Here is a 26851-nt window from a genome sequence, read left to right on the forward strand (position 1 = left end):
TGATAAACTTTAATGTAAGTATTAGAATTTTCAGATCTGCACGAACTATTTCTAACTGCATAATGTAGACTAGTTTTGTTAGTAAAAGAAACACATTACGTTGTCATTTTTTGTAAAGCAATGCCTTAATTCTTGTTGATTATATTATTACATTTTTTTGGCCAAAGGAAATTGCTACATACATCTGTGATAAATGTATTGTTTGCATGTCTATACACCCAAGCAGCGTTGATCTACACGTATATAACATAGACTCTCTTTATTATTAAAACAGGACTCTTTCCTCCCTTAAATTCTGTACTGAAGACAAAGGTCTTCATCTATATTTTCTATTCTCAATACATGCTTAATTTAACACTTCTTATTCCATTTACAGTTCATGTAGCAATACAACCTAATCTCCTAAATTTCCTTCTATGGCTAACAGTAGTGTGTTAGCAATGTTATTTCATTTTTTTTAACCTGTTAATTTAGTTGCTATAAAGCTTAAAGCTAAACTGTTTTTTAAGTGGTTTGCTGGATTGGCGCCTAAATCCTGTCTGCCAGTCCAGACAGAGATGTAAGTCATCCTATCAACAGATGGAGACAGAATAAAACACAAAGCTCTTGTAAGATCACTTCCCTATAAAAGGGACTGGAAAGCTGACTGTGATCAGTCAAAAATTTCCCAAGCAATCACATTACAGAGGAACACTTGCTTTATTATGGCTAACAGTGAATCATGCTTTCCTTTACAGCATGAGGATTTAAGTGCTCTAAAATCCAAACGCTTATACAAACTGTCTTGAAATTACTGAAGCTCATACACAGCATTTCCTAGTCATCTAGGGAAGAAATTACTTTAAAAAAAAAAGATAAGTGCTAACATCCCTAAAACAGACCAACATTTGTATATGCATAGGCTAAGAAAGAAGGTTCTATAGTACACATTAAATACAGTTTAGTGTTTTAACACAAATTAATACCTGATTTCATTCATGTGAATAAGTTGTCCTACAAACTCCTGAAGTTTCAGAAATAATTCTGTAAGGTTTTGTCATCCCTGAAATCAAGACTATAACCTCTGGAAAGGACACTGAATAAGCAAGAGAATAACTACTTCAGTCACCTAATACTAGTCCAGCTATATTCAGAAATCAGTATCCTAAAACTTACGTGTAGGCATAACGACACTATGGCTACCTATATAGGCATGACTGCCTATATGAATATAGATGTTTGAGCTTGCTCTTCTCAGAAAAAGAGTTACCTAACTACATCCTGTCGATGTCTCTTCCTCTAAAACATTAATCCATAAGAAGAATCGAAGAAACTTAAATAGAGACAATCCTACAAGTTCTGTAGAATACAAAACCAGCTGAATAGAAGAGACCCTGAAGCAAAGGATGTGGTAACCTGAACAGTTATCAGTCTATGTATGAGCAATGAAGGGGAAGACCATGTCAAAGTCTGAACTGAGGTTTTAAAAAAATAAATAAAAGCCTGGTTAAAACCTATGCTTCCTTAAACATCAGTATCAATAGGTTTAAAGATATAGCTCTTTGCAAAAGCAGACTGCTGCGCCGCTCGTATTCACAGAACTGAGGAACTTTCATTATTTTCAGAAAAAGAATACACTGAATACATATATAAATGAGAGCAACTGGTGGGCATGCTTATCTTTAGGGAATATGTACAATTTATGAATTTTGTGAGAGATTATAAAATCTCTTTATGTATCTTTACCATGCTGTCAACTCCATTTTAGTCAGCCTTTTGCTGCTTTGTTATCTTTTCACTTTCATGTAGGGCTGAAACTTCTGCAGCAAGATCTTGTTAAGAAGTATGCAGTTAAAATGTAATCAACCTACTCTAAAAAATAAGCTACCTACTATTGAAGGGAACTGGCTTGTCAAGAGAGCAGTTGCCTTGGAAACAAAGTCAATTGGCAGAAATCTGATCAGCTGATAAGGGACTCATCAAGAAAATCAACTGACAGAGGCTCTGATGATTTATAGAGGAGGAAAAACTTGGCAACTGGTTCATCTTTATCCCTCTTATACGAGGGAAATCACAGTAGCCCGTATGAGGAACATTGCTTTCTTGAATGTATGCAGACCATGAGGACTGTGAAGTAATGCATACTGAAGGGAAAGCAGTATTCATTCAGAAACTCTGTGTGTTTATATGTTTGTTTGTTTTTCTAGCTCTGAGCCTCTGTTAATGGTAAATCTGTACTCTCTCATGTTCAGCAGTATTCCAGAGAACAGCACATTTCTAAGAACTGCATCCCAGAGGCAAAGGATTGGGCAAGCTCCCTCCAAAGATGCTGCTTATGAACACAAAGTCTAACTCACAAACGCTGAGTGTAAGAGCCCAACAGAGATATAGTGCTTGGGCTCTTTCCTTCATACTTCAGGGCCTTAAACATCTCAGAATGTGGCCACCTCCTTACTTGTAAAACAGTCTGGCAACGGGCCTGAATGTGGGGCCTTAACTTTCCCTTCAGTTAAACTGTTAGCATAGTCGGCAATGTAGTTTTGGCCCAAAAAAGGTAGCATGCTCCTTGACAAAGGCCTGGACAGGGGGCACAGACATTCCCAGTTTATGTGGGAGCAAAGGGGTTAAACATGTTTTCATTGTATTGACACAAACCATGACAAAGCAGTTGGACACCATGCAAGAGGCCGAGTCCTCTTTTACTTTTATTAATAATTAGTACAGATGTAGCCCTGGTGCCCCAACCATTATCTAGCTACCAGTTAAGAGGGGTACACAGCGTAATACTAATGTAAGTTAATGCTTCTCTACAGAATTGCCTCTAAGAAGCATGTTTGATCAGTGAGGCAGCAAAGCTTAATGAGAGGAAGCAGTGGCTGTATGAAGACCCCAAAATAACCAAACTCATTTTTGTTGACAAAAAAAATTGAAGGAATTAACATTGAAGAAGTTTCTGGAGACTGGCTAACAAAACACCATTTTCTCTCCACCAGCTCCATATAAAACAGTAGCGTATCTCAAACATCAGCAACACTGAATCCAGAAAAGGTTATGTGGAAGACAGCTTGGAAAGACAAACAGCAAAACCTTGTCTTCTGAAGGTGCCATCTGCAGAAGCTCCAATACTACTAGAATTTACAGAACATACACTTTTATAAAAATACGAAACAAAACATGGTCTAGTTAGTCCAAAAGCTTTTCTTCAACTACTCTTTTTAGTATATAAACAGATGACAAGATGCAGAAGTACAGACACTCACAGAAAGACGTATTCAGAAGTTCCTTCCTGATAACAAGCTTTAGTCTGCATTGCTGCCACATGAAAGATCTCTTATCATCCACGTGCTCTCAGTAATACATTGGCCTCAGTGCTAACCTATAGTAGCATTTTATAAAGTAATATTTAGTTTGGGTAGATTTAGATTATTTTAAAATAAATTTCTAGAGCATCTTAGTTTATCAACTCTGTTTTCTTTAATTTTTGATGGTTTTTTCTTGTCAGAAAACTAATTAGGAGCACACAATTACTATACATCTATATCTGCACAGCCTTTTCATTACCAATTAACCACAGTTCTAATTTTCTCAGTTCCTTCCTCATAAGCAAACCTATGTACGCCACTGCTAGTTTCATTGTTTGGCATTAGAGCCATTTTATTTCTTGTCTTTATTTTGATTAGGTAAACAAAATCAGTAGTCCTTAATCTAAAAGTGCACTGGACGTTTATGTAACAAAAACATACAAAAGCCACAATAGGTCATGCAGAGTCCATCTTGTGCAGTGTCTTCTAACAGTGACCAACAGGCTTCTTTGATGCTTCCAGAAAACAGAGGATGCTCTTGGGGTGTCTCACCTGGTAGTTCTCCTTCAGTTTCTGCCCTCACATTGTTCCCCATTATGCATTACCCCCCTCCTTTTTCCCCAGTAATCACTGTAATCATTCCATCTCCTCCCCTCCTCCTTTATTTTTTTATTCTTTGCCTTTTAGCCCCCACAAACTTACTTCCTCCTGGTTAATTTAGAACCCAGAAATGTGATTCAAGAGCAATTTTGTTTTGGATCCTTGGTGTACTGATGTTTTCAGGTCTTCAAGTATCTAGAAGAGAACCAAACTTTTCGAAAGGCTCTGAAAGTAGACTAGGCACTGCAATAAGATGCAGACTCTTTGTACATAAATAGAAGCACTGAATATCATCTTTTACAAACATACCTTGCATGCATTGGAAAGCCAGACATAATGTATCTACACCCAAAATCAGGAAGTCTGACTAAGTGACAAGAAGAATAGACACAGAGCAATGCTACGCGGATCAGGGGGGCCTGCTCAGGCAAGCCAGTAGGACAAGTATCAGTAGGACTACTAGACACAAAGGGGTTTAATTCCAGGCTAAATCATAGCGGTGTCTCCTCCAGTAGTGGGTAGTCCTGAAACAGGTATGCCATTCAGAAAGGCTGTTCTTTGTTACTGATGTATGTTCAGAGCATGACTACAGCTACACTATAATTCAGGTTTATTTTTAATGCTAGCAGTATTCAGGACAGCATTGTTCTACTGGTTAGGATCATTTAACTATTTAAGCAGGTCTGTATTTTCCTTTCAACCAAAGATTCACGAATTCTATATGGACTACAAAGGGAAAACCTGCAAGGGTAGGTTGCGGAAGTATATACAACCAGTAAGTCTCTAAAAAGAACAGTCATGGGTAAATAACTAGTTTTCTTCTTTTGAGTGCTCATTGTACTGTGTCTGATTACAAAAAAAAAGTCACACTGATGATTCCCACAGACAGAAAAATATGATCTGGAAAAGTGTCTCAGAGTACCCTTTGGGTCTTCATTCAGCTGGACGATGCTATACTGTGAAGCTTCAGAAAGACCACAGTGCTTATTAAAATATGAACAGAACTTCTTGACAACTCTGCAGAACTCATTTACAGGCATATAGGTACTTGCACTATAATTGAAGAGCCTTAGCTAAAATCAGGAGGGTGAAGGGGAGAAGAGCTTTTACCACACAATCCCTCAAGAAATCCCCTAGTTGAAGTGCATATTTTCTACTACAGCTCAGTAACAACCATAGAGTTTTTCTGAAAATTTTCAGGTCGACTATATAGGAAGAAATAATGACACATCTCATGCCTAACACTTGCTAAGTAGATTGTAATTGTGGAAAATATGGCTTAGGGAAATACCTCACAGATGAATAGCTCTGATAAAGCACAACTCTGAAATAAACTGCTTGACAGGCTAGAAGAAAGTGTAAAGTCAGTACAAAAAGTCATCTTGTCCCTAAAGAAAACAGCAGGATCTGCTGCAAGAACCTGAATCTTTACTAACTAATGTCTTATCTGCCTAAAGGGTATTTTCTTACACAGGATAAGAACAAAGGCTCTCCTGATACATGTTAGTAGCGGACTGAAGTACCTTTGTGGAAACACACATCAGGGAAAAGGGTCTTGGTGCACACAAGTGCATAGAAAAGAGACCTTGAAACAAGGGAAGGATTCTGTGTCTCCAAACTTAGAGATACATGAGGTATCAAAAACTAATAGTACAGGTCATATCAACGTCAAATATAAACCATGTCCTGCCACATTTTACCTGTAAGATTATATTGAATAAGAGGAACTGGAATCACACAGGAGACATACACATGCTTCCCTTACTATGAAACAAGAAAACGTCCCCCCAGAATTTTTGTTGACATGTATAAGGTGCAGAATATCAGGATACTCAGGCTCCGAAAGAAATACTGCAAAGTCACTGTGTACTTATCATTGGTCAACACCCAAAATTTTCCACCACAAAATGTATGAACCCCTAGGAAATATAATGCTGAAGAGTGAACTCTTTATCGTAACACCGTGCATCGCATTGGTGGGTATGAAACTTAGCACTGGTATTCTAGATCATTATTTGAACATGCTGCCCCCAAAGGTAACACAATAAAACACATTCAACAATTTTCTGCTTATCTGCAGTACATTAACAGAAGAATTGAACTCTTCCATAAATTAAGGTCTTTAAGCCTTCAAAACACAAAAATGTTTCACTTCACCCTAGAGGACGGGCAACTTTAATAAGGCTTCTAGATGTCAGGAAAAAGAGAAAGGCAGGCCACTGCTGTAAAGAACATTAACATCAAAAGTTGCAAACTTGACTCAGAAGAGATGCTACAAACTCCATGGAGTAAACATGAAGAAAACCAAGCAATTCAAAACTATGTATATGTGCACTGTATGTTTATCTCGCACATGGGTCAGAGGCAGACAGGCTATGATCAATGCTGTCCATCTGTGTTAGAATATTCATTAAAATCTGAACAGTTAGCTCAAGGCGGAAAAGGGTTAGCCACTAAACAGTCCAACACGCTCTTAAGAGCTTTTGATATTATAGGCAAACAAGTACAATTCCCATATGCTTTCCCTGAGATTCAGTAAATATGCACCACTTAAAATTAGACTGAACATCTAACTCCCATTGGAGTAATTATACTTTGCAAGCCAACAATTCAAGATCGCTATCCTTTCTTCTTTTAGGTAAACAATCATTACAATCAGAAAAGCTACGCACTGTAAAAAAAAAAAAAGATACTTCTAATGCGAACACTTCGTGAAGACAGCAGTAGCTGTCTTACAGGTCAAGATGCAAACCAATCTTCTTTCCATAGCAGTGGAATTATTGCTGCTAAAATTTCACGTTTTGAGTTTGAAATAATATCACTCAAATCACTTGGATAGAAAAGCAGTATTTAGGAGGACTACACTTGAAAATTTTATAGGGGGACCTATGTGGGTGCTCAGCACCAGAAGTACTAGTCAACATCCACAGATCAACTCAAATTTCACACCAGTTGAAACACAATCAGAATTTGACTCCGCATCAAAAAAACAACCAAACAAAAAACCCACCACACACCAAAGTTCACAATTCTGCCTGATCAAGACTCATACAGTCAAATCCTTCTGATAATAACAGGTGTACTCTGCAGCAGACTTAATCATCCAAAGATTGTGAATATTGTAGAAAAACTGGATTGGAAACTCCAGCCTGACTCCCCAGCCGCAGGGTTTACTATCCTTCTGGTCTGAACATGAAGCCAAAGATGGCCTTACACTAAAAAAGCATTTAAAAAAAAAAAAAAACCACACTGAGGAGTAAAAACAGATACACACTGAAGAAACTATTCAGATAATGCACGTAAAAAAATAATGCATGTTATGCAAACCTACCTCCTGTCTATACATAATTCCAATTGATACTTTTGAACCTAAGCAACTAATAGGAATTGTTTTTAGCTTTTAGCAAAAAACAGAAAATTAATATTTTGCTTAATTATTTGTTCTTACAGATATTAATTTCCTACATGCCATTTAACATTTCCACTTTTATTAATCCATTTATTCATATTTAATTATACTATCCAGGTATTTCATGTTGTCAAAGGACACCAGAATTAGTTTTCTCTATTGTAATTCATTGATCGAATGGGGAATACGTTTTTTAACTTATTTTAAACCAGGTGATTTATTCCAGACCCACAACATAGCACCTGCAAGGCATTCTGTCTTTTTAGACACAGTATTGACCTTCAGTGAGCTACTTAAAGAGAATGTGTTCCTATTTTGCTCAACTACTACTGAACTTTCCTTTCTATGATGTCATCTCAGGGACAAACAATGTAGGTACAAACACAACGTGGGAATAAGTAATAGATGTGCCTCAAATTAAAAAGAATTAGTCAATATTTAGCTCAATTATTCAGCTCAATATTTAAAGGCTGTTTTTCTTTTAGAAAACATAAAGACAGTGTTTTACTTGCAGACAGCTAAAAAAGGTATAAATTAAAGTATTAAACCAATTACACAAATCTTCAATCAGTCCTGTTTCTCAGCTACAAAGATTTTCAAAAGCATACAAATAATTGAAAAAGGATAACTGATTATATAGATGTCCTGAAATTATTTCAAGAGTTAGAGGATTATATCATAAGTAACATCACCAAAAAGGACAAAAAACAAAGGGAGTGAAAGGTATAACTGAGATTATCTGATACTACTGATAAGAGAATGGATAAATAGTACAGAGGCAACATAATTTGCAAAAATATATTGACAAATAGGCCAAGTCATCCTGAAGATGAGCAAATAACAGTTCCTCTATAAACACAATCATGGGCATAGTTCATTACTTATGACAGCTCCAGCAATCAAAAGAATACAGTATTCTGTTTATACAGGCTGTTGAAGAACTTTGTGTACATATTAAATACTATGGCTTCAAAGAATAATAGAAATTGATGAAAACTCTATATCTCATCCTTTATATTCTTCAGACTTTGCATTTTCTGCCTAATATGCAAAGTACTATTGACAATTTCTATTTGTGGCAGGATATCTTTAGGCAAGCAGACAACCAACAGATGAATTCTCATGATTAAAAAAATACACCTGAAATACTAGCCTAAATATTCTAGTCTGAAAACTACAGCATCTTCATCTTCCTAACCTGCATCTTGCATAAGCATTCTCATTCTAAACAAAACCTCAATCTAAATCCATTATTATTCCAGTCCTATCTGGACCGTCCATTGCCTTTCCTTTACTCCTTCCGTGGCAGGCACTTCCATTCCGGTGCCTCAATTTCAGTTAGTAATAAGAACTCTCAAGACCTAGATTTCCCACATTTTGAGACCAATAACCGAAGAACTAGAGCAGAAAGACTCCCTTTGGACTACACAGCAAAAGCATGCCTAAACTCCGCTCTGTCTTTCACAAGTGAATAGACTAGAGATAACTGTTGCCCGTTGCTCTTTTCCTTAGAAATCTGTAAAATTTCTATTCTGCAGGTACCTTCTTGGAAGAGCATCTATCACATTTTCTTTGAAAAACACTTCAGAAAACCCTGCAAAAGCTTTTCCACCACTTGATTGTTTCTTTCTTAAATCAGTAGTCTTAACAACTAGTGAAACTGAGGCAGAAATAGAGAAAGATTAGTTAAGAGTAGATTAATCTTCTGCTTCTATATCTTCATAAGAACTCCAAAAGTTATGAATATATATAATGAGCAAAGACAAATCCTGAAGGAAGTCAGGATAATCTGCAGCAATATCAGCTAAACAATACAGCAAGCTGATATGCATATTGTGTCGTTAATTTTAAAAATTCAACCAGAGCAAAATAGAATGGGTACTCTCTTCAGGAATGAAATCTCTCTCCTCTGTAGGTATCGTTTTCTTTGAGGAAAAAAAGAAAGGATATTTTGGGCACGGATGTGGAGCTAGTTCAAGCTATCAGAAACAATTTCCAGTATTCATCCGCTGTTTTTATTGTATTCTATTAAAGCATTCCAGAATTCTAAAAAGCACAGGAAAGAGAAACTTGTCTTACGGAAACAGTTAATGAATGCTTAAGAATTACATCAAGCAGGCATTTACTACAAACAGCACTGGTGATAGAAAATAGGGCATAGTATACCTTCTTTACAGCACCTTCTAATCCTTTTGTAGCTATTTATAGAAATCATTAATTAATATAAGTGTAGAGCAGGCCACTTGGGAGCAAACTGTTTGCCACCAAGCTTTTCCTTGCTGAAGGTACCTATGTTTCTAAGCAGTCCTGGGATGACATCTAAGCTTTCAGAATATTGAGAATTTGGAGGAGGAGAAAAAAAATTCATCTTTTCTCACCAGGGAAACGGTTGCTCTTCATCAGCAATTCTGCCATCACCGGTGACACTTCTGTTGAAATACATGAATGCAGAAAACATTTTAGAAGTTTCATTTCTGTAGTAATCACAATAGATGGCAGGGCACAATGGCTGGATGAAGATGTAAACAAAACTCAGCTTCCTTATGATTGTCAGAAACCGCTCTTTGCTTTCCTGAGGCAACATGTCAATAAATTCAATCTGCTTCAATTAATAGATCTTTTCTATTATAACTAGATGGTTATTTGAAAAACAGCATTGCAAAACAAATGACAAATAACCCTTCACCCAAAAGGTCCTTTTTTTTTTAAAAAAAAAAAGCATCTTTATAAAGCAGTAGTGATTTCATTAGTGCTATTCATTCTTTTCATCAGTCCTTTGGACAACAAAAGAATTTGAGGTGGAAAGTGAGCAAGTCTATTGCTAGAATAAAATACTTTCCTCTTGTTCCCTTTGAAATAAATGTAACTGCATTAATAGCAGGAATTTCCCATGCTATTTTGGCACGCCCTACAGTTCCATTATTAACAGAAAAACAAGTTCATTAGAAAAATTATTTTGGTACATACACAGGAAATGCAGGGAAAGGACAGTGAGGAGTCTCAGGCACCTTTTCCTATATTTCCTCTACAATTCTCTTGCTTAATTATTGCAAGGGTTTTTAGATCACTGGGAAATAGAATTGGGGCTTACACAACTGCTTAATATGGAAGATGACAGGATTCCTGATAATAAAAGTTTTCACATTCCTCTAAGTCCTCACCATATTATTGCTGAATTCAACATACTTTAAACAGAAAGTATCTTTTAACTTTGTACAAGATGCCTTAAGTATGTACAACACAGAAGTAGCTGCAATCTAATCATATCAATCACCTAGCAAATATAAACATGTTCTGTTGAGAAAGAACGCCAAAACTCTACTATTGCAATGATCCCTCTATGGTAATGAAACCTTGTATATACAACTCCTATCAAGAAGAAACTCATGGAAATACACTGGAGGACAGATTTGTGATACCTTTCAACTGCATTGTCAGATGAAGAATGACATCTCTGAACTTAGAAAAGGATATAAATCAAAGTCTGCCTGGCTCATGTAGTATCATGTGAATACTGAACTAATGTGTTTATTGGCATAAGTCTTAGTAATGACTTAGAATGTATGAGAGCAGCTGAGATTACTTAGAACCATTCCATCATATGATGACATGAACTGCTTGGGTTGATTGAGATGGGAAAACAGCCTGAGGGACCCTTGTCCTTTACTAAAGCAAAAACACCTGGTATTATTCTTGTGCACATTGCAACATCACAGTCACGTCTGTTACTCAGAAACATATGAGCACCTAAATGTTGTTAGTGACCCTTGGGACAAGAGTATAAGCCGCACAGGCAGATCTCTTAGGAAGCATTGGCAAAAATCATCTTTGTCTCACATACACAGAAAGCATGCAAAACCCACAGAAGGTGGTAAAGATGCACCATTCAAAAATACACATCTTGCATTCAACACCAAAAGAGGGAAGAATAGGGAAGAATGTTATGTTATTCTTCTGTTTTAGAGAAAACAGATTTAGAAAAATCTTAAAACAACAACAACAACAAAAACAAACCACTTGTGGAGCTCTCAAGCTTATCATAGAATCATTCAGGTTGGAAATGACCTCTAAGATCATTTAGTCCAACCTTTAACCTAGCACTAAAGTCCGCCACTAAACCATGCTACTAAGTTCTACATCTACACATTTCTTGAAGACCTCCAGGGATGGTGACTCAAGAAAGTCACCAATAAAGGATAAGCACGTATTTTTTGAACAGATAGCAGGGATGTATGATGAGCTCTAAATTAACTACTTAAGCATACCTGCAAGATTTAAAATTATGACTCAGAAAGAAGGTCATTCTCTCCAGTTAGTAAAAGTAGCAAATGACCTTTTCTTTTTAGAGACACTGGGACACCATTAACTAACTACACATTTCAACTGCAACACCAAATTACTTCACACCACAACTTACTACATAAAAGTCAAATTACAGCAACTTATGTAGTATGATAATCCATACAGTTTTTAGCTAGAAAGTCCTCGGGGTCACTCATTTTTTCCTTTTCCCTCCCCTCATACACACAAAACTTATTCTTTGCTCCCACATCTCCGTTCTTTCTAAATCTTTTTTTTTTTTAAGTTGCTTTCAGAAGAAAAAAGAAGAGCATTACAATAGCTCTGCTATGTATCAGTTCCTGTAACAGCTTCAATGAACAACATTATTTAAACTATTCAGTACCATCACCAAGTTAATTAATTAGTGTTTTTTTTTTTTTTTTTTTTTTTTTTTTTTTTTTTTTTTAAGAAAATACTCCCTAGTGACAAAGAAGCATTAGAATACCCAGGGAAATAATTTCTTCCTAAGCATAACAACAAATTAGAAAGAAGATATTTACTGGCAAACATTTGTATTTAATAGTGACCAACTGTTTACAGGATGTGTTTTGAAAATTGTTATTCGTTCTTTGTTGTAGAGATTGTCAGATCTGTCAATGTTATTCAAACAGAACAGCTATTTGTCCAACTACTAATGCAGCAACTGATACATCTACTGACCAGTCTCATAGAACATTCCTCCCTCTACAAGAGGGTTGGTTTTTTTTCCTCTCTTTAATTCTGATCTGAAAAGACTTAATAGTGAATTACAGAATGGATACCATCTACGTTCACTAAGATCAGGCTGCGTGCATGTAAATCTCACTAATCTGTTACAGCTCTTTGATCACTGACAAAACTGAACTAAAAAAATTCAAAGCCCACATAAAAATCTGCCTGCATTTCCAATGAGTTTATGCCAATTTTTGTGTATGAACATATTTCCCCAATACCAGAACTGAAAATATGGCTCTACTCATCTATGGACTTAATGTAAGAATGTGTAGAATGTTAAAACAACAGGCTTGAACTACAAAAAAAAAAATCACACTGAATTTAAATTTGAGTATTCTATATGGACCTATTGAAAGACTAAGTTTTGAAAATATTAATGATCAAAAAAATTAAAGTTATAGCATATCAAGCAACTCCCTACCTACAATTTTTGGACAAATTAGTCTTTTGAGTGTAGAAACTTCCTTAGAACAGAACTATTAAATTCTTTTGCCAGCTAATCTGAACACAGTTTTGTTTTAATGCACAAATAGCGCTACCTTAAAATTCCATCAATTCTAAATATTTTGATACTCACATAATTGAATGACTAGAAAGAACATTGTGTGGAAGTTGCACATCGACATACTTGAGCAATACTGACCTTTCACCTTTTAGCTGAAATAAAAAGTTTCCTGCTGTGCCTTTTAGGACATCTTCCCTCTCCAATTTGCCGCTATGCTCATTACAAATTAGTTGTCCACTTTCATCATTAAATGGTGCGTATGCCCTTTGCTCTGTTAAGCAGATATCACTACTTCTGCAAAGATTACTCATCCTAGCAGGTTCTTCAGAATCTAGCTTCTCTTCATCTGAAATAGCCAAAGAGAATATATTTCGCAGGACTGTTCTTACACAATAAATACACAGGAGGGAGCTCAAAATGAACTACTTGTTTGTCATGTTACATTATCAAAATTTGCTTGTATCAATATAAAAAGTGAGAAAGCTTAAGACAATTTTGAGCAAAGTATTCAAAGGTTTTTTATGAACATTATTCCTTTAAGTTTTCTTGTTTTGTTTTTAATGTCTTAATCTTTCAACTTTTAATTGCCCTTTTACAGACAAGTGGATTGTACCTTGTGATAGAAGTGATTATTTTTTAGAATCTGAATATTAAGAAGGCAAGAAAAAGGCAGCTGTTAATCTTGTACCTTGGTATGTACCTGTTACGAAAAGAACCTGCAATAAAAACCTAGGTAAACACTTACAGGACACCAGAATCAGGAGAAGAGGCAACATGAGGCAAAAACTATGTTAGGTTCTCAACTTCTCCAATTAGTCACGTCAACATATTAGGGCTAATGGATACTTCTACAAGATGTACACAGTAACAAAGTAATTTTTTTTGTGTGTGTTAGCCTTATTTTGCAATAAAGTAAAAAATGAGATATTCAGTTTATCATATAAAATGACAAGAATTGTCATCATTACAAATGAGTCATCATTAAAAACAGAGTTCCATCACATTATACAATGGGAGAGTGTGCAGGAAACCAAGATCTCAAGTAATTTCATTTCCCATCTGCAAGAAAATTACTTTTACATCCCACATTTAGTGACCTTTATTAAGTCTCCACTAATGAAACTTAACAACAAATATGAAATAGCTGGAGGCCTGTCAAGACATATCAGTCCTATTTACTCTTCCTTTTATGCTCAAGAATCCATCAGAGAATCTCCTTAGATGATGCCATCTCATTATCTCTTTAAACATTTCAGCATTTGCTGTTAATTTTACTCACTGAAGAAAGCTTTCAGAAAAAAAAAAAAAAACCACCATTACAAAAACCTATAGGAAACAAAGGCACTTGAGAAGCTTCCAATTTACTTTCAGAAGTGAAAGCCAGTATCATTTTTTTTTGGAAATCACATTGTCAAAATTGGTTTTTAAGCCATTTAGTATTTTTAAAACTTACTCTGAAAGGACTTGAAAGCTCTTTAACACAATAATTAATGTAACTAATGATAACTTCATGATGGGTTTTAATATATAGGAAATGAGATACTTACTCTGATCAGGAGGAACCATTTTAGCAGCAAAGACATTTCCCTGAGAAGTTCTTCTAAATAAGTGTGCCCGAGCACTGCTGATTTTTCTAACCTCCGCAGCATCCATAGCAGGCTTTGGAAGGGATATGGAAGGATCTTCATCATTTGCACAAGTGACTAGTACTGGCTTCTGTCACAAAGATAAAGAAGAAATTTTAATAAAAGCACAATTTCATTTTCATTTAAGCAATTTAAAAAAAAACACCAAATGATTATATAAAGAGATAAGTTCAGAATAGAACAGGTAAGAGTTATTTGGGTTTGCTCATTAAGAGAACATATCCAAAATCTAATGATAACATTCCACTGAATGAGCCAGAGCACTTATACCAATATCACCACAGAAAGCCATTTAAAAGTAAACCTTCAAGGGTACAAAAACCAAAAATTAACCAACTAACCTAACTTGCTCAGCAAAGCAATTGAAACTTGGAATTATTTATTTCCCTCGGAAATACTTATTTAACATCATCTGCAGTGCACTTATTTATTACAAGAATGTTCTCCCAAAGACTTTTGCTAGCAATTCTAGAGGCACAACTGTTCTTTACAATTTGTTTTTGAGCGCTAAAGTAGTATTTTCAAAACACTTCAAACTTGTTCACATCATATATACCACTTCCTATCACACTGTGACAAATCATGCAGATCCAGAAACTTGCAAGTTCTCATTTTATTTGTCAGTATCTCACATCTTAGAGGATGTGACCAACACTCTGAACGTCAAAACAATTTTTTGTGCCTTACATAAACATGTCACCCTCTAATATCTGGATTCTCAACCAATTTTCTTATAACAAACAATTTATTTGAAAGTCTTCAGTTTGATCCTCTGGAGCCCTCCCTGGCATTAACTGAAGATGAGTAAGAGCTGAGACCCACTGCCCACAACTAATTTGAGCTCCACATTTGCAGTGTACTAACTTGTCTCTGTTGGTAAAGTGAGAAAGGCAGGTTTTTTGCATTGGTCTTAACAGTAATGAAGCTGCATTGAGTGCCCTCCCCCAACTCACACACAAGCTAAACAAAAAAAATTAACACCAACATTTAAATCTGAATATAGATATATTTAATCTATACATATAAGGTATGACATTCCTTGAAAATAGTTTTTCTTGCCTAACTTCACGAAGAATGCCACATTTAGATTGCTGTACTGAAGGAATACTATATACAGCAAGCACACTTAACTGTTTTAGCACACTCTGTTCTCTCTGATATTAAACAATGACCATGACAATCTTATATTTAAAGATTAAATATAAAAATGTACAGAGCAAATACACTTATAAAATGAAAATAATCCAAAATTTTCACAGAGGGAGAAAAGGGGGCTCTTACAAGTACCTCTATCCAATTTTTAAATAAATGACAATCAATTACACTTTATATGTGTGTAAGTCAGATAAAAAACACCATTAATTAAATTACTTTCAAATTGTTGATCACAGGAGGGCTGAGGTGGGCAGGGACCTCTGGAGGCCATCTGCTTCAACCCCCTGCTCAAACAGGGACACCCAGAGCTGCTTGCCCAGGACCATGTCCAGGTGGCTTTTGAGGATCCCCAAGAGCGGAGGCTCTCTAGGCAACCTGTGCCTGTGCTCCGTCACCCACACAGCACAGAAGGGCTGCCTGGTGTTCAGAGGGAGCCTCCTGTGTTCCACTTTGTGCCCACTGCCTCTGGTCACCACTGAAAAGAGCCTGGCACCATCTTCATCGCACCCTCCCTTCAGCTATTTATTTACATTGACGAGATCCCCCTGAGCCTCCTCTACGCTGAACTGTCTCAGCTCTCTCAGCCTTTCCTCACAGGAGAGGTGTTCCAAACCCTTCACCATCTCCGTGGCCCTTAATGGACCACCAACTCTCCAGTTGCTCTGTATCATTATTGTGCTAGGGATCCCAGAACTGGCCCTGCGTTCCAAATGCAACCCCACTAGTGCTCACTAGAGGGGAAGGATCACCTCTCTCAGCCTGCTAGCAACGCTCCCCCTAAAGCAGCCCAGAACGCCATTAACCTTTTTTGCAGCAAGGGCACATTGTTGGCTCACGTTGATGCTTGTGACCTTTTGGTATTTTAGTCATCTTAAACGAGAAAGCTGACTCAAGTTTCCGTCTTCTAACTCTTGTTAATGTCACTTATAATTATAATGCAGTACAGCAATATTTAAACAGTATAAATTATTTTAAGCTTTATTTTTGGAGAAAAAAAAAAACACATAGCTGACTTTATAAGTCTCGGACGAACATCATGACAAGCTTCTTTTTCTCCCCAACCTATTTCAACAATATCCTTTCCTACCACTGTGTTGCACTATATAAATTCATATATTTTCCATGTCAACATTGCATAGAGTCACGTCCAAAGTACTCACATAATCCAGTGGGCTAAGACGAACACCAGAAACTGGTCTTGATTCCGCCAAATCAAAACTGGAAGCATGAATACTAGGATAAAGAAACATAAAATGAATAAAGCAGTGATTACATTTGTGTATTGTTTTATTTATTTTAAATAGCACGCTTCCTTCCTTCATCAATGACTATATAGAAAAGGATAAAGAAAGGAAGGGTAACAGAGCACTTTTACACCACCACTCTTCTTTGATGAATGCTATTTAACTTTAATATCTGGCTATTCAGCAGCATCAGGGGAGAAGAATTACAAGACTGCCTGTACATGTGCTATGATACAGTACATTTCATATACATCTACAACAATTCTCTAATATAAGCCTAAATTCATGTACAAACCCAACTGTGGTTAGCACCAAAGCTGTCTGACACATACTGCAAAACACTGCAGGGCAGAAAAATCAGATTTGTAAAGGCATGAGTGTAATCCTTGCTGTAGCACAGATAGAACAAGCACAGATGTCAACCTGAGCTATCTTATTACCTGGTCACCAATAAACAGCCAAGTCACTCTCAGGTTCCTGCCTTCTGTAAGAACACAACACTACACAGTGTGGAATATAAGATGTGTAGAGTGCTTGAAAACAGCATGGCCACTGACTTACTCGTATCACCATTCAAACATGGTTTAGCATCCTTTCTGGCAGGCCTCACACTTAACATTACAAATACAGCTGACACCTCCTCCCTACAGTCGTTACAGCTCCCCAGGTATGACAATTCTAAAAAAGGACTGGGGAGATGGATGTTAAAAAAAAAAAAAAAAAAGGGAGGGAAGAATATCAAAAATCACAATCAAAGCTATTGAACTCTGAATTATGCTAGGTAACAAAACCACATACAGATATGTAAGAAATAAGTACTATAAAAATGCTCAGTTTTAAACAGAATTTAAATTTCAAGAGCTACAATTTTATATTTAAAAAGATGTCAAAAAGCTCTTAAAAAAGATCTGGCATACAAACAGTTTATGTGGAAATAAGCATGCTTTCACAGTTTCTAAGGAAAAGCTGAAAACTATTTCAATTTTTAAAATATTGTCTTAACAAAAAGTATTGTTAGAAACCATTTTCTTATACTCTTCTTTGCATATGAAACTAGTGTAACAACTGCCTCTTCTAGCTCTAATCCACAGGAACTTCTGGGACATGTAGATTTACAACAACAGTAGACATTATTAGAATAAGGTAAAGGATGTGATTAGGAATACAGACAGGAAAAAAACACCAGAAACATAATTTGAGAATGAGATCTCTTGCTGCTAAAGAATATTTGAAAAATCTTAAAGTCATTGTACCTAAAAACCGAAGGAGGTCTATTTTGAGGAGCTAGTGAGGATCCAGATCCAAAAAGTTTCCTTTGATTCTCTGTAGGTGTAAATGGCCTCTGAGTTCTTAGTGTTCGTAGAACATTTCTGGCTTCATTTATAATCTCAGAACTGGTCTTCTGCTTCGGCACTGAAAGCCTGTAGAAAGGTTCTGGCTTTTCTGTATTTTTATTCTTTGAAGTTTGCATTCCTCTGCAAAGCAGCGTACAGGAAGAACACTGTAAAACATATAAAGAAGACACAGAATGCAATGCTAGTTTAAAGTTACAAATTATTAATGCATTAATATTTTTTCTACCTTGATGCACTAAAAAACATATACCAAAAAAAAAAAAAGATCTGAGAGAGCAATGAAGTGGTAGAAAATAAGGACTTACCGATACTGTTTCCCTCCCTATTTCTCAGATCTGTGGGAAAATACATCTGAAAGCATCTGAGGTGGAGGACCTTTATTGTTTTTTTTAGTGGGAGCTAAAAAACCAGCATGCTCAGTACCACTGTGCTTTCTTGGCCAAACATGGTACTCTCCAACACTAAAGAAAATTTGTTTCTTAACACCTGAATACTTGTAGTAATCAAAACAGGAATTCGATAATATGCTGCAAAGAGATACTTTATTTCCTGAGCTCATTGGAAATAACCAATATAAGTTATTGACTTTACCAAGGGCAGCTTCCTAATAACAGAAAGAGGTATTGTTATCAGTAAGATAAGCCAAGGCAATACATTTTTTCTTTTTCTGAGAGAAATTCCTCCCCAACCCTCCCCTAAGCACATGCAAACACAGATAGCACTAATGTAAGATAAATCAGCCCAAACTTCCAATCATTGTTCTGTCCTGCTGCATCGTCTAGCAAACACAGTGAGCAGTGGAAGACTTGCTTCATCAGTCTCTCAAGCCCCCCCAAAATCAATCACTATCCTGGTGCAGTTCTCTGTAGATATCATCCTTGTCATCTTGCAGCTAACTCATCAAAAGCCTTAAACCATCGAAGATTCCATTTGTTTTTCAAACTTACGCAAACATAAAAATAAGTTTCTGTAACACCTTTCACTCAGACTGGTATTTGGTAACTTCTATCCTCTCACACAGTTTATGACAATGAACTGACAGTAGATCAGATGCTGCCATCTTGGTTATTTCTAAACTATGGAGCAAAAGTCCTATTTCTCTAGTTTCTTAGTCCACTGCTTTGTATTCTGCAGTTTCAAGTTTCTGTTCTTTCTTTCAGAGCCTGTACATGCTGGCACAATCTCTTTAATTAACACACGATCCACCCCTTTCAGCTGAACTACACAAGGTAAAACTGGATGTTAAGGAGAGTGCATCAATGCAGAAATGCAAAACACAGGAGCAAATCAGCAGCCTAAACCTGTCAGTGTTTTTAATTTTTCCTGTTACCACTGATACATTGTTTTTCCTCACTGTAACTGAATTTGGCTATGACCCCCACTCTTCCCTCTATAATGATTCAAGAGAGTTCCGTAAGCAATTCCACTGCAGCAGTCTGTTTGGTGCAATTATACAGCCATTTCTCAATGAACACAGAAGGTAGGTTACCATTCCCTATTCTCCCCGCTACCCAGAGTCAAGATTTTGACCTATAAGTTGAAGGTCTTCTGTGTAGGCCATACATCCAATATGGTTCTTACCATCAACACACAGAAATGATACTAAAACATAATCCACATGATTGTACAAATCAGAGATGCAAAGTAATTTACATTTTTTCTTTTCTGGTCCACGTATTTCCAGACACCTTGACTAATTTTAATATAAATATTAATACCTTGCATTTAAAATCTAAAGGACACCATTTTCTTTATTTCTTGAAATCTCTGTGCTCTGACATCGGAATGTCTATTTTATGGGATTTATGCATATGCTCTCCATAATTAAACTAAGGAGCTACCTGAGAGATATGAAGTGTTTCAGTGGATTGGCACCATCTCTGATACAACTGGCCTAAGTTCTTTGTTAATTCTGCTGTCAACTGCAGATTGTCTGTCCTAGAAGTACTTTCATTTGCCAGTTGCAGTTACGACCAAACTTCCATTATAATAACTTTTCATTTGTCTTCACCTCTTACCTCTTTCATTTTCTCTGGTAACGGAGCTTTTCTACCATCAGCTTAATTAGCAAGTCCTACCATTTGGCTGCTGTCTTAATCACCCTTCCAATCCATTAAGGATAAAGCTTTAATAATTAATGCTGCAAAGGGAACCTATGGCCTATTCTGAATGCTTGACTGAGCTCAGGTGTGCATTGCTACTGTGGCGCATCGCCTTCCCCTGCTGCTGCTGCCAGCATGGTCTCTACTGTCAGTCACCGAGCGGGGAACAGGGGCTGCAGGGCAGCAGCCAGCACAGCTTAAGACTCATCACTGACCCCACCAGAGCAGTAACACTTCCTAATTGTGGCATACCGTACTGTTGTGCGCATTCCAAACTGCAGTAGTGATAGGATACAAATATATTACTAACTGATACCCCATTAGCCAGAAAATGTAGTAGAGCACAGAGAAACAGGCAAGCAGTATCGTAAAATATCAGAAGTATGCACATGATAGGGTAAGAAAGCTTTCTCGTTTTTGCAAGCAATTAGGAACCATGGTAATTCTTTACCTGAATGAGCCTGGCTGCTGTGCCATCACAGCATGCCACCACACACAGTACGACCACTGTTTCTTTCTCAAGAGGCAGACAGAGAAAGATTTGTACCCTCTATTTTATAATGCCTAAGGCTGGAACATTTAAGCATCAAGCAATTGCTCTGCTGCAGCAGCACTCAAGAAGGAAGTTTCACCTAATTCTCCAGTGTCCCACGCCCCAGAAGCCCTGAGCAAGTCCCACCAGCTACGTTACGTCCATTCTCTTCCAAAAAAACGACTACCCAGATCCATGTTTAAGGAAAAACCCTCCCAGTCACCTGAAGCTTTCTTGTCTTTGATGAGCATAAGGAATCCAAATCATTCTATTGCAACACCAGAGAACAATCCGAAATAAGGTGCAACAAATGAATGCAAGTAGTAGAAAGAAGTATAGAATGAAGGAACGAGAATGACTGCACCAGCTGCCTAGTGCACCAGCTGCTTTTACCCTTGTTTTTCACTTCTTTGTTGTTGTTTTTTTTACAAGACTGTATTTCTGACTGTTTTTGTAATTGTAACATTATCTATATAAACTCTTCTTCACAAACTCTACTTATACCCTTTTCTAACTAAATGACAGATGACATGCTCCTCCCTGTCTCTCTGCTGGAAGGCAGAAGAGTATTACACTCTAGAAAACTACACTCGGTCTCTTGCCTTTTCTTGCCACCTCTCCCAGAGGTCCTGCCTTTACTGTACAGTAGATATCAGTAGAGGATCAGAGAACCCCAGCTCAGTCCCAGCTGTCTCCAGAAGCTGGATAACTGCACCCTGGCAGCACTCACCCCGGGTTAAGGAGCACATGAGCAAAGCGTGGCTGATTACATCAGCTGCAGCACCACGCTGACCACTATCCCGTCTCAGATCTCAACAGCAGCACCATTTAATCGCTACCGTACTTACTCACCGAGCTACCTCAGCAATCGCTCGGCACAGCGTTGCATCTCGCAGCAGCCCCAGCTTCAGGCTTATGGAAGCAGCGAAGGGATAACCTTCAGTGGATATTAATCAAATCTGGAAGAAGAGACCCAAAATTGCTCAAAAGCCCACCTCTGACAAAAACCTGGCGATGCCGCCGGTTTTGCCACGCAGCTCGCAAAGCCTACCTCTGGTAGGAGGAATCCAGGCTCACGCTGTGTGCCCTCAGCTGGCCGACACCCGGATCCAGAGGCTGCCTGCCCGAGTAAGCCTCCACACCAAACAGCACCCCAACGCAGCCTTAACAGGAGGAGCGAAGTAATAATAATAATAATTAGGCATAATTTTAAACAATACCTCCCAAACCACCCGGCAGCTCATCAACCGCACCCGCCACGCTCTCAGCCGGGTGAGATTGCGAAGCCGGGAGGGACTTTAAGGGATAAAAAAGGGAATAAAACTGGGAGAAATGGAGTCGCGCCCCCCCGCCCTCCGCTCACCACAGCCTCCGGCCCCGGACGCCGCCGGTCCCCATGGCAACCGCGCGCGGAGCCGCGGCACCTGCGGGGCATGGCGGAGAGGGAGGGGTGCAGGCGCCTGCGCATGCGCAGGGCATAACGGGAGGGCTGAGGGGAGCGGGGGGGGCAGGGTGAAATGGCGGCGGCCCTGCGGGTCGGTGTGGCAGTGGGTGTATGTTGCCCGAGTCCCCGGAGAGGGGTTCTGCTGTGTTATCCGCCCGAGGGTGGTGGGTTTCAGGCGGCAGGCGCTTAGCTCAGCCTGTCGTGGCTCATGCTTAGGGCTTAGTGCAAGCAAAGGGTTGACAAGAGTTACTTGTTTTGGTAAAGTGGGAGCGTTGGGTGTGTCCTGTTCCCCTGCCTTCTCTCCAAGCTCAGGAATACTGGTTTAAATCACTGATGTTAAAACTCCTACAGTGAAAGACAATGGCTACACATGTTGGTCACACCAGGGGGATAAAGCACTGTGTAGCTGCAGCCACAAAACCGCCGGTCACGCACACGTGGCTGGATGGGCTCATCTTCATCAGCTTCCTGTCAGGCTGAAGCATTATCACATCTCCACATCTTTTTCTCGGGGAGGCCGGGAAACAACCAGTTTCATATCATTCTTTCGGAGCAGATCTTTGCTATATGTATGCCTGTGTGTGCAAAGCTCTCCGGCCTCCTGCGGGACTCCACAGGCTGAAGAGCTGGACGTGCACATACACACAGTTGGGTGGCATGAGGGGTTCGCTCAAAGTGTGTCCCTCAAACTGCTTCCAGGCCAGACCCCATTTACCAGCTGCAACGGGCACTCGTTGAACAGCTCCCTCATGTGCCCTCCGCTAGTGGGATGGGTAATGTGATCAGAGCCCCTATCAGAAAATGTCCAGACATGTAACAACAACAAAGACAGGCCTGTTGCGGCAAGTGGGTTGTTCATGACTGACAAGAACAGTCTTTGTTCTCTATCTCTCTCTGAATGCATTTGAAATTTATCTAAAAACTGCTATACAAGGGTGGTTATTATCTGTGAACAATAGAGAAAACTAAAGTATAGTTCCATCTGATCAAGGTTCTTCCTTGGTTCCTATCAAATAAGCTTCAGATATATCTGAAAGCATCTCTCTCCAAATAAATTTGTTATATAAAGTTTAAGTCATATATATATATTATATATACATACACATATATGTGATATATAATACATGTATATACACATATATTTTACTGACTTAAATTTCCTTTTGCTAATTGCTTACTGACAGAATAACTTTTACTTTCTCATGTTTGTTAGAAAATTGAATATCATTCTAAACATCATTAATTTAATTAATCTTTATGAACATTGCTGTAAGCCTGCTATGCCCCTTTATTCCAGAAAAAAAAAATCCTCTCCCAGTTTCTGTTATAATTCTGACAGTCATATGATAGCAGTAAAGGGATCACCATGTGTAACCCTACCAGGTTTACATTACATATGCCATCATGTCTCCCAGTTTCTGCCTTATCTCTAATTATTAAACATCTAGTCCTCTTCTACAGCCAAGTTTGATACCTCAGAAGTAATGAAAACCTTGTTAGTATTCTACTTGCTTTTCATTTTGTATTCTTCCTTAACCACCCAAAGAATGAGTATGTGCATTTGTGCATTTTTGTGTGCGTGCTACTTCCAGATCATTCACAGTTAGCTCATTCTCTGTTATTTTATTCTGAACATTTCTTTTGTTGAGATAATACAAATGAAGTTTCACAGGAAAATCTGTAGATCTGTTTCCTGGTAAAGCCAGTTTGGATCTTTTTTTACTATTATCATCTCATCATTCTTTGAACAATTTTTAAATCCACCCAGTTAAACCCGCTAAGCCTTCCTTCTTGGCTTCTTTAATCCTTTTCATATGCACATTATTTCTCCTCTCTCTATTTTCTAGGTCAACAATTGAAGAGTTAATTTTGTATTCATTTTTTGAGCTTTGGCAATTATAGCAAATATTTCTTTTGTGATGTTTTTCTGCCATGTCTCAACCGTTGCAACTTTCCCACTTAAATCCCTTTTCTCGTGCTTTTTATTGAACGACCTCTCTCAGCACCTCTTTTACATGCAGATACTTAATTAAATCTCCTTGTTTGCAATAACACAGCTTTAGGATGGAAGTATCGTCAAAACATATAAACCGACTAGGTCTAGGCAAGTTGGTATTTGCTAAAGAGATTGCTGAGGTAAAAACAATGTGTTTTGAGTGGTTCTGTCTAACTAATTGAAAAATACAAAAGTATTCAATTATGTCACATTCATTGAAATTACTTTATTTTTTAGGTCTGAAAATCACGAAAGGGATTTTGTGTTGGTATCCAGTCTCATTTTCAGTTTGGCTAACTTAAATATATCCAGAAATAAAACTTACCTAGATATCCAAGCATACACGGCCTATATTTCAATGCAATTATTTAAGTGTTAGGCACTTTGCATACCAAATGTTCATTGATCATACTTGCTACTTCTTGTTGCCAACCTGTAAGAGCAGCCTCCAGTGCAATTTCAGCAACACAAGCAGCAATGCAATCCCTCTCCCCCGTATTTCTTTCCTCTTTTTTTTCAAAACAAAAGAGACCCACCTCTGATCTGAACAAAAAATCTTCCTATTGTGTTCAGCTTTGCATAGACTATCTGGTATGTGCTGTTAAATAAGATCTGTTTCCTACCACTTGTAGCTCATTACAAAGGCAGGTTAGAAACAACACCTGTGTTAGGTAGCTTAATAAGTTTAAATCAAACAGTTTTATGAAGGTCTGTGCAGTAGGGGAAATTTGTCAGGGGCAAAGACCACTGGTTGTACGATGAGACAACTGGCTTGGTGGATGAGGGGAGAGCAGTGTATGTTAAGTACAGCTTTCAGCTGCCTCCCATTACATCCTCCTAGACAAACTGAGGAAGTACAGGCTAGTTAAGGGGATAGTGAGCTGAACTGAAAATTGGCTGAAATGCTGAGCTAAAAGGTTGTGATCAGCAGTGTGAAATTCAGCTGGTGGCCAGTCTGCAGCAGTGTGCACCCTCAGCAGTTTGCCAATGTTACAAAACCGTGAGGAATAGCTGATACACCCGATGGTTGTGCTGCAGTTCAGAGGGGCCCAGACAGGCTAGAGTAATGTGCTGAAATATGTCTCAAGAAGTTCAACAAAGGGAAATGTAAAGTCCCACACGTGGGGAGGACCAACTCCGTGCACCAGTACGTGCAGGTGGCCAACTGGCTGGAAAGCAACTTGGCAGAAAAAGAGCTACGGGTCCTGGTGGACACAATTTAAACATAAGAACAAATTTTTATGGTGAAGGTGGTCAAACACTGGAACAAGTTACTCAGACAGCTTGTGGAGTCTCTGTCCTGGAGATATTCAAAACCTGACTGGAAAATCCTCTGAACAACCTGCTCTAGTTGTCTTTTTGGAGAAGGGGTGTTGGAGTAGATGATCTCCCGAGGTCCCTTCTAACCTTAAATATTCTGTTATTGTGATGGATATATATATATATTTAATCCCTTGAAATCCTATTCAGATTTGGCTGAATTTATGAGTTTGGAAATTGCAGTGAACATTCTCTAGCTTGCATTGCTTAGTGTGATTTGGTCCCTCTGCCAGCATCCTGCAAACTCTGCACCTTATCCTGTGGGCAGCACTTGATGCCCTCAAGTTCAGTCCTGTAATGAAAAGCTGAGCTTTCCTGGTGAAGTTATGCTAGCTTCCCCAGTGAAATACCCTGTGGTCAGGATGTTTCTGCTGACACAAGGCATGCAAGGGCTTCTTATACCAACCAAGCACTGTGAGCCATCCTATGAGCCCACTATATCCACTGTGTGATTGTTCCTTCATCAGTGACTGCTTTTGTTGATTTCCTGTTAATTGTGCTGCCTCTGCCAGTGACTGGAAATCCCTGGCGTGTTATCAAAATGTCTGATTTTCTTCTAGTTCACCATTTGGCCTGAATAGGTGGATTGGACTCTACATGACTTTGGTGCTGCTATACAGTTTGAGACACAAATTTCCATAGCCAGAGCAGGAAGGGTTACTTGGAGAAACAGCGTTTTTTATGAGAATAAATAGATACAGAGGGAAACTGCGAAAGTTGTGGAGGCCACAGTCCAACAGAAAGCCTAAAAGCAAAGATAAGAACCAGTGCCAGGGGAAGAAAAACAAAAGTCTGTTTGTATTCCCACAAGACACAGCCTTCAATTTGTCCCTCAAGGTGTTCCTTTTATGACCATCTTGTTGTGTACTCCTCGTTATGGTTGTGCATTCATTACATACAGCACACTGAGCTCATCAGTCACATAAGCCTGCAGCAAAGGACACCAAGAAGAGGCTAAAACAGGAGAGATTCTTGGGAAGGGAGACATGGATAGAGTCAAAACTGCTGAGATAAGGAACCGCTTATGAAGCTCCCTGAATGCAGGTAGCTAATTCGGGAAGGGAATTCACTGCAATGGGGCTGGTACATTAACATAGTGATAGGGTTTACTTTGTCAGAGTTTCTAAATCAGCATTCCTTGCCTTTCTTCCTAACTCCTTCTCCTGTGAAATTGTATCTACCAGCTGCTGGTGGGAGGGACAGGGGA

At 38.3% G+C, this 26851-nt stretch overlaps 1 protein-coding gene across 14 annotated transcripts in view; it reads right to left on the reverse strand.

Moving 5' to 3' along the window:
* The window catches only part of ARMC2 (armadillo repeat containing 2), a 68259-nt gene extending 45928 nt beyond the window's left edge, over positions 1–22331 (reverse strand). For 9 of the 14 annotated variants that reach the window (XR_007169869.2, XR_010829775.1, XR_010829774.1 and 6 more), the window contains exons 1-7: positions 22248–22331; positions 21936–22047; positions 18149–18396; positions 16812–16884; positions 14398–14566; positions 12989–13196; positions 9669–9719 (exon numbers count right to left, since the gene is read on the reverse strand). Coding sequence is in view for 11 of the 14 variants with exons in the window: in XM_048081071.2 (XP_047937028.2) it covers positions 9669–9719; positions 12989–13196; positions 14398–14566; positions 16812–16884; positions 18149–18396; positions 21936–22047; positions 22248–22282 (896 nt within the window). In the remaining 3 variants the exon portion in view is untranslated. The other 5 variants (XM_048081074.2, XM_048081069.2, XM_048081068.2 and 2 more) reach the window with 3 other exon arrangements.
* Between the last annotated feature and the right edge of the window lie 4520 nt (positions 22332–26851).

This window comes from Anser cygnoides, chromosome 3 (assembly GCF_040182565.1).
Source record: "Anser cygnoides isolate HZ-2024a breed goose chromosome 3, Taihu_goose_T2T_genome, whole genome shotgun sequence".
Taxonomy (NCBI): domain Eukaryota; kingdom Metazoa; phylum Chordata; class Aves; order Anseriformes; family Anatidae; genus Anser; species Anser cygnoides.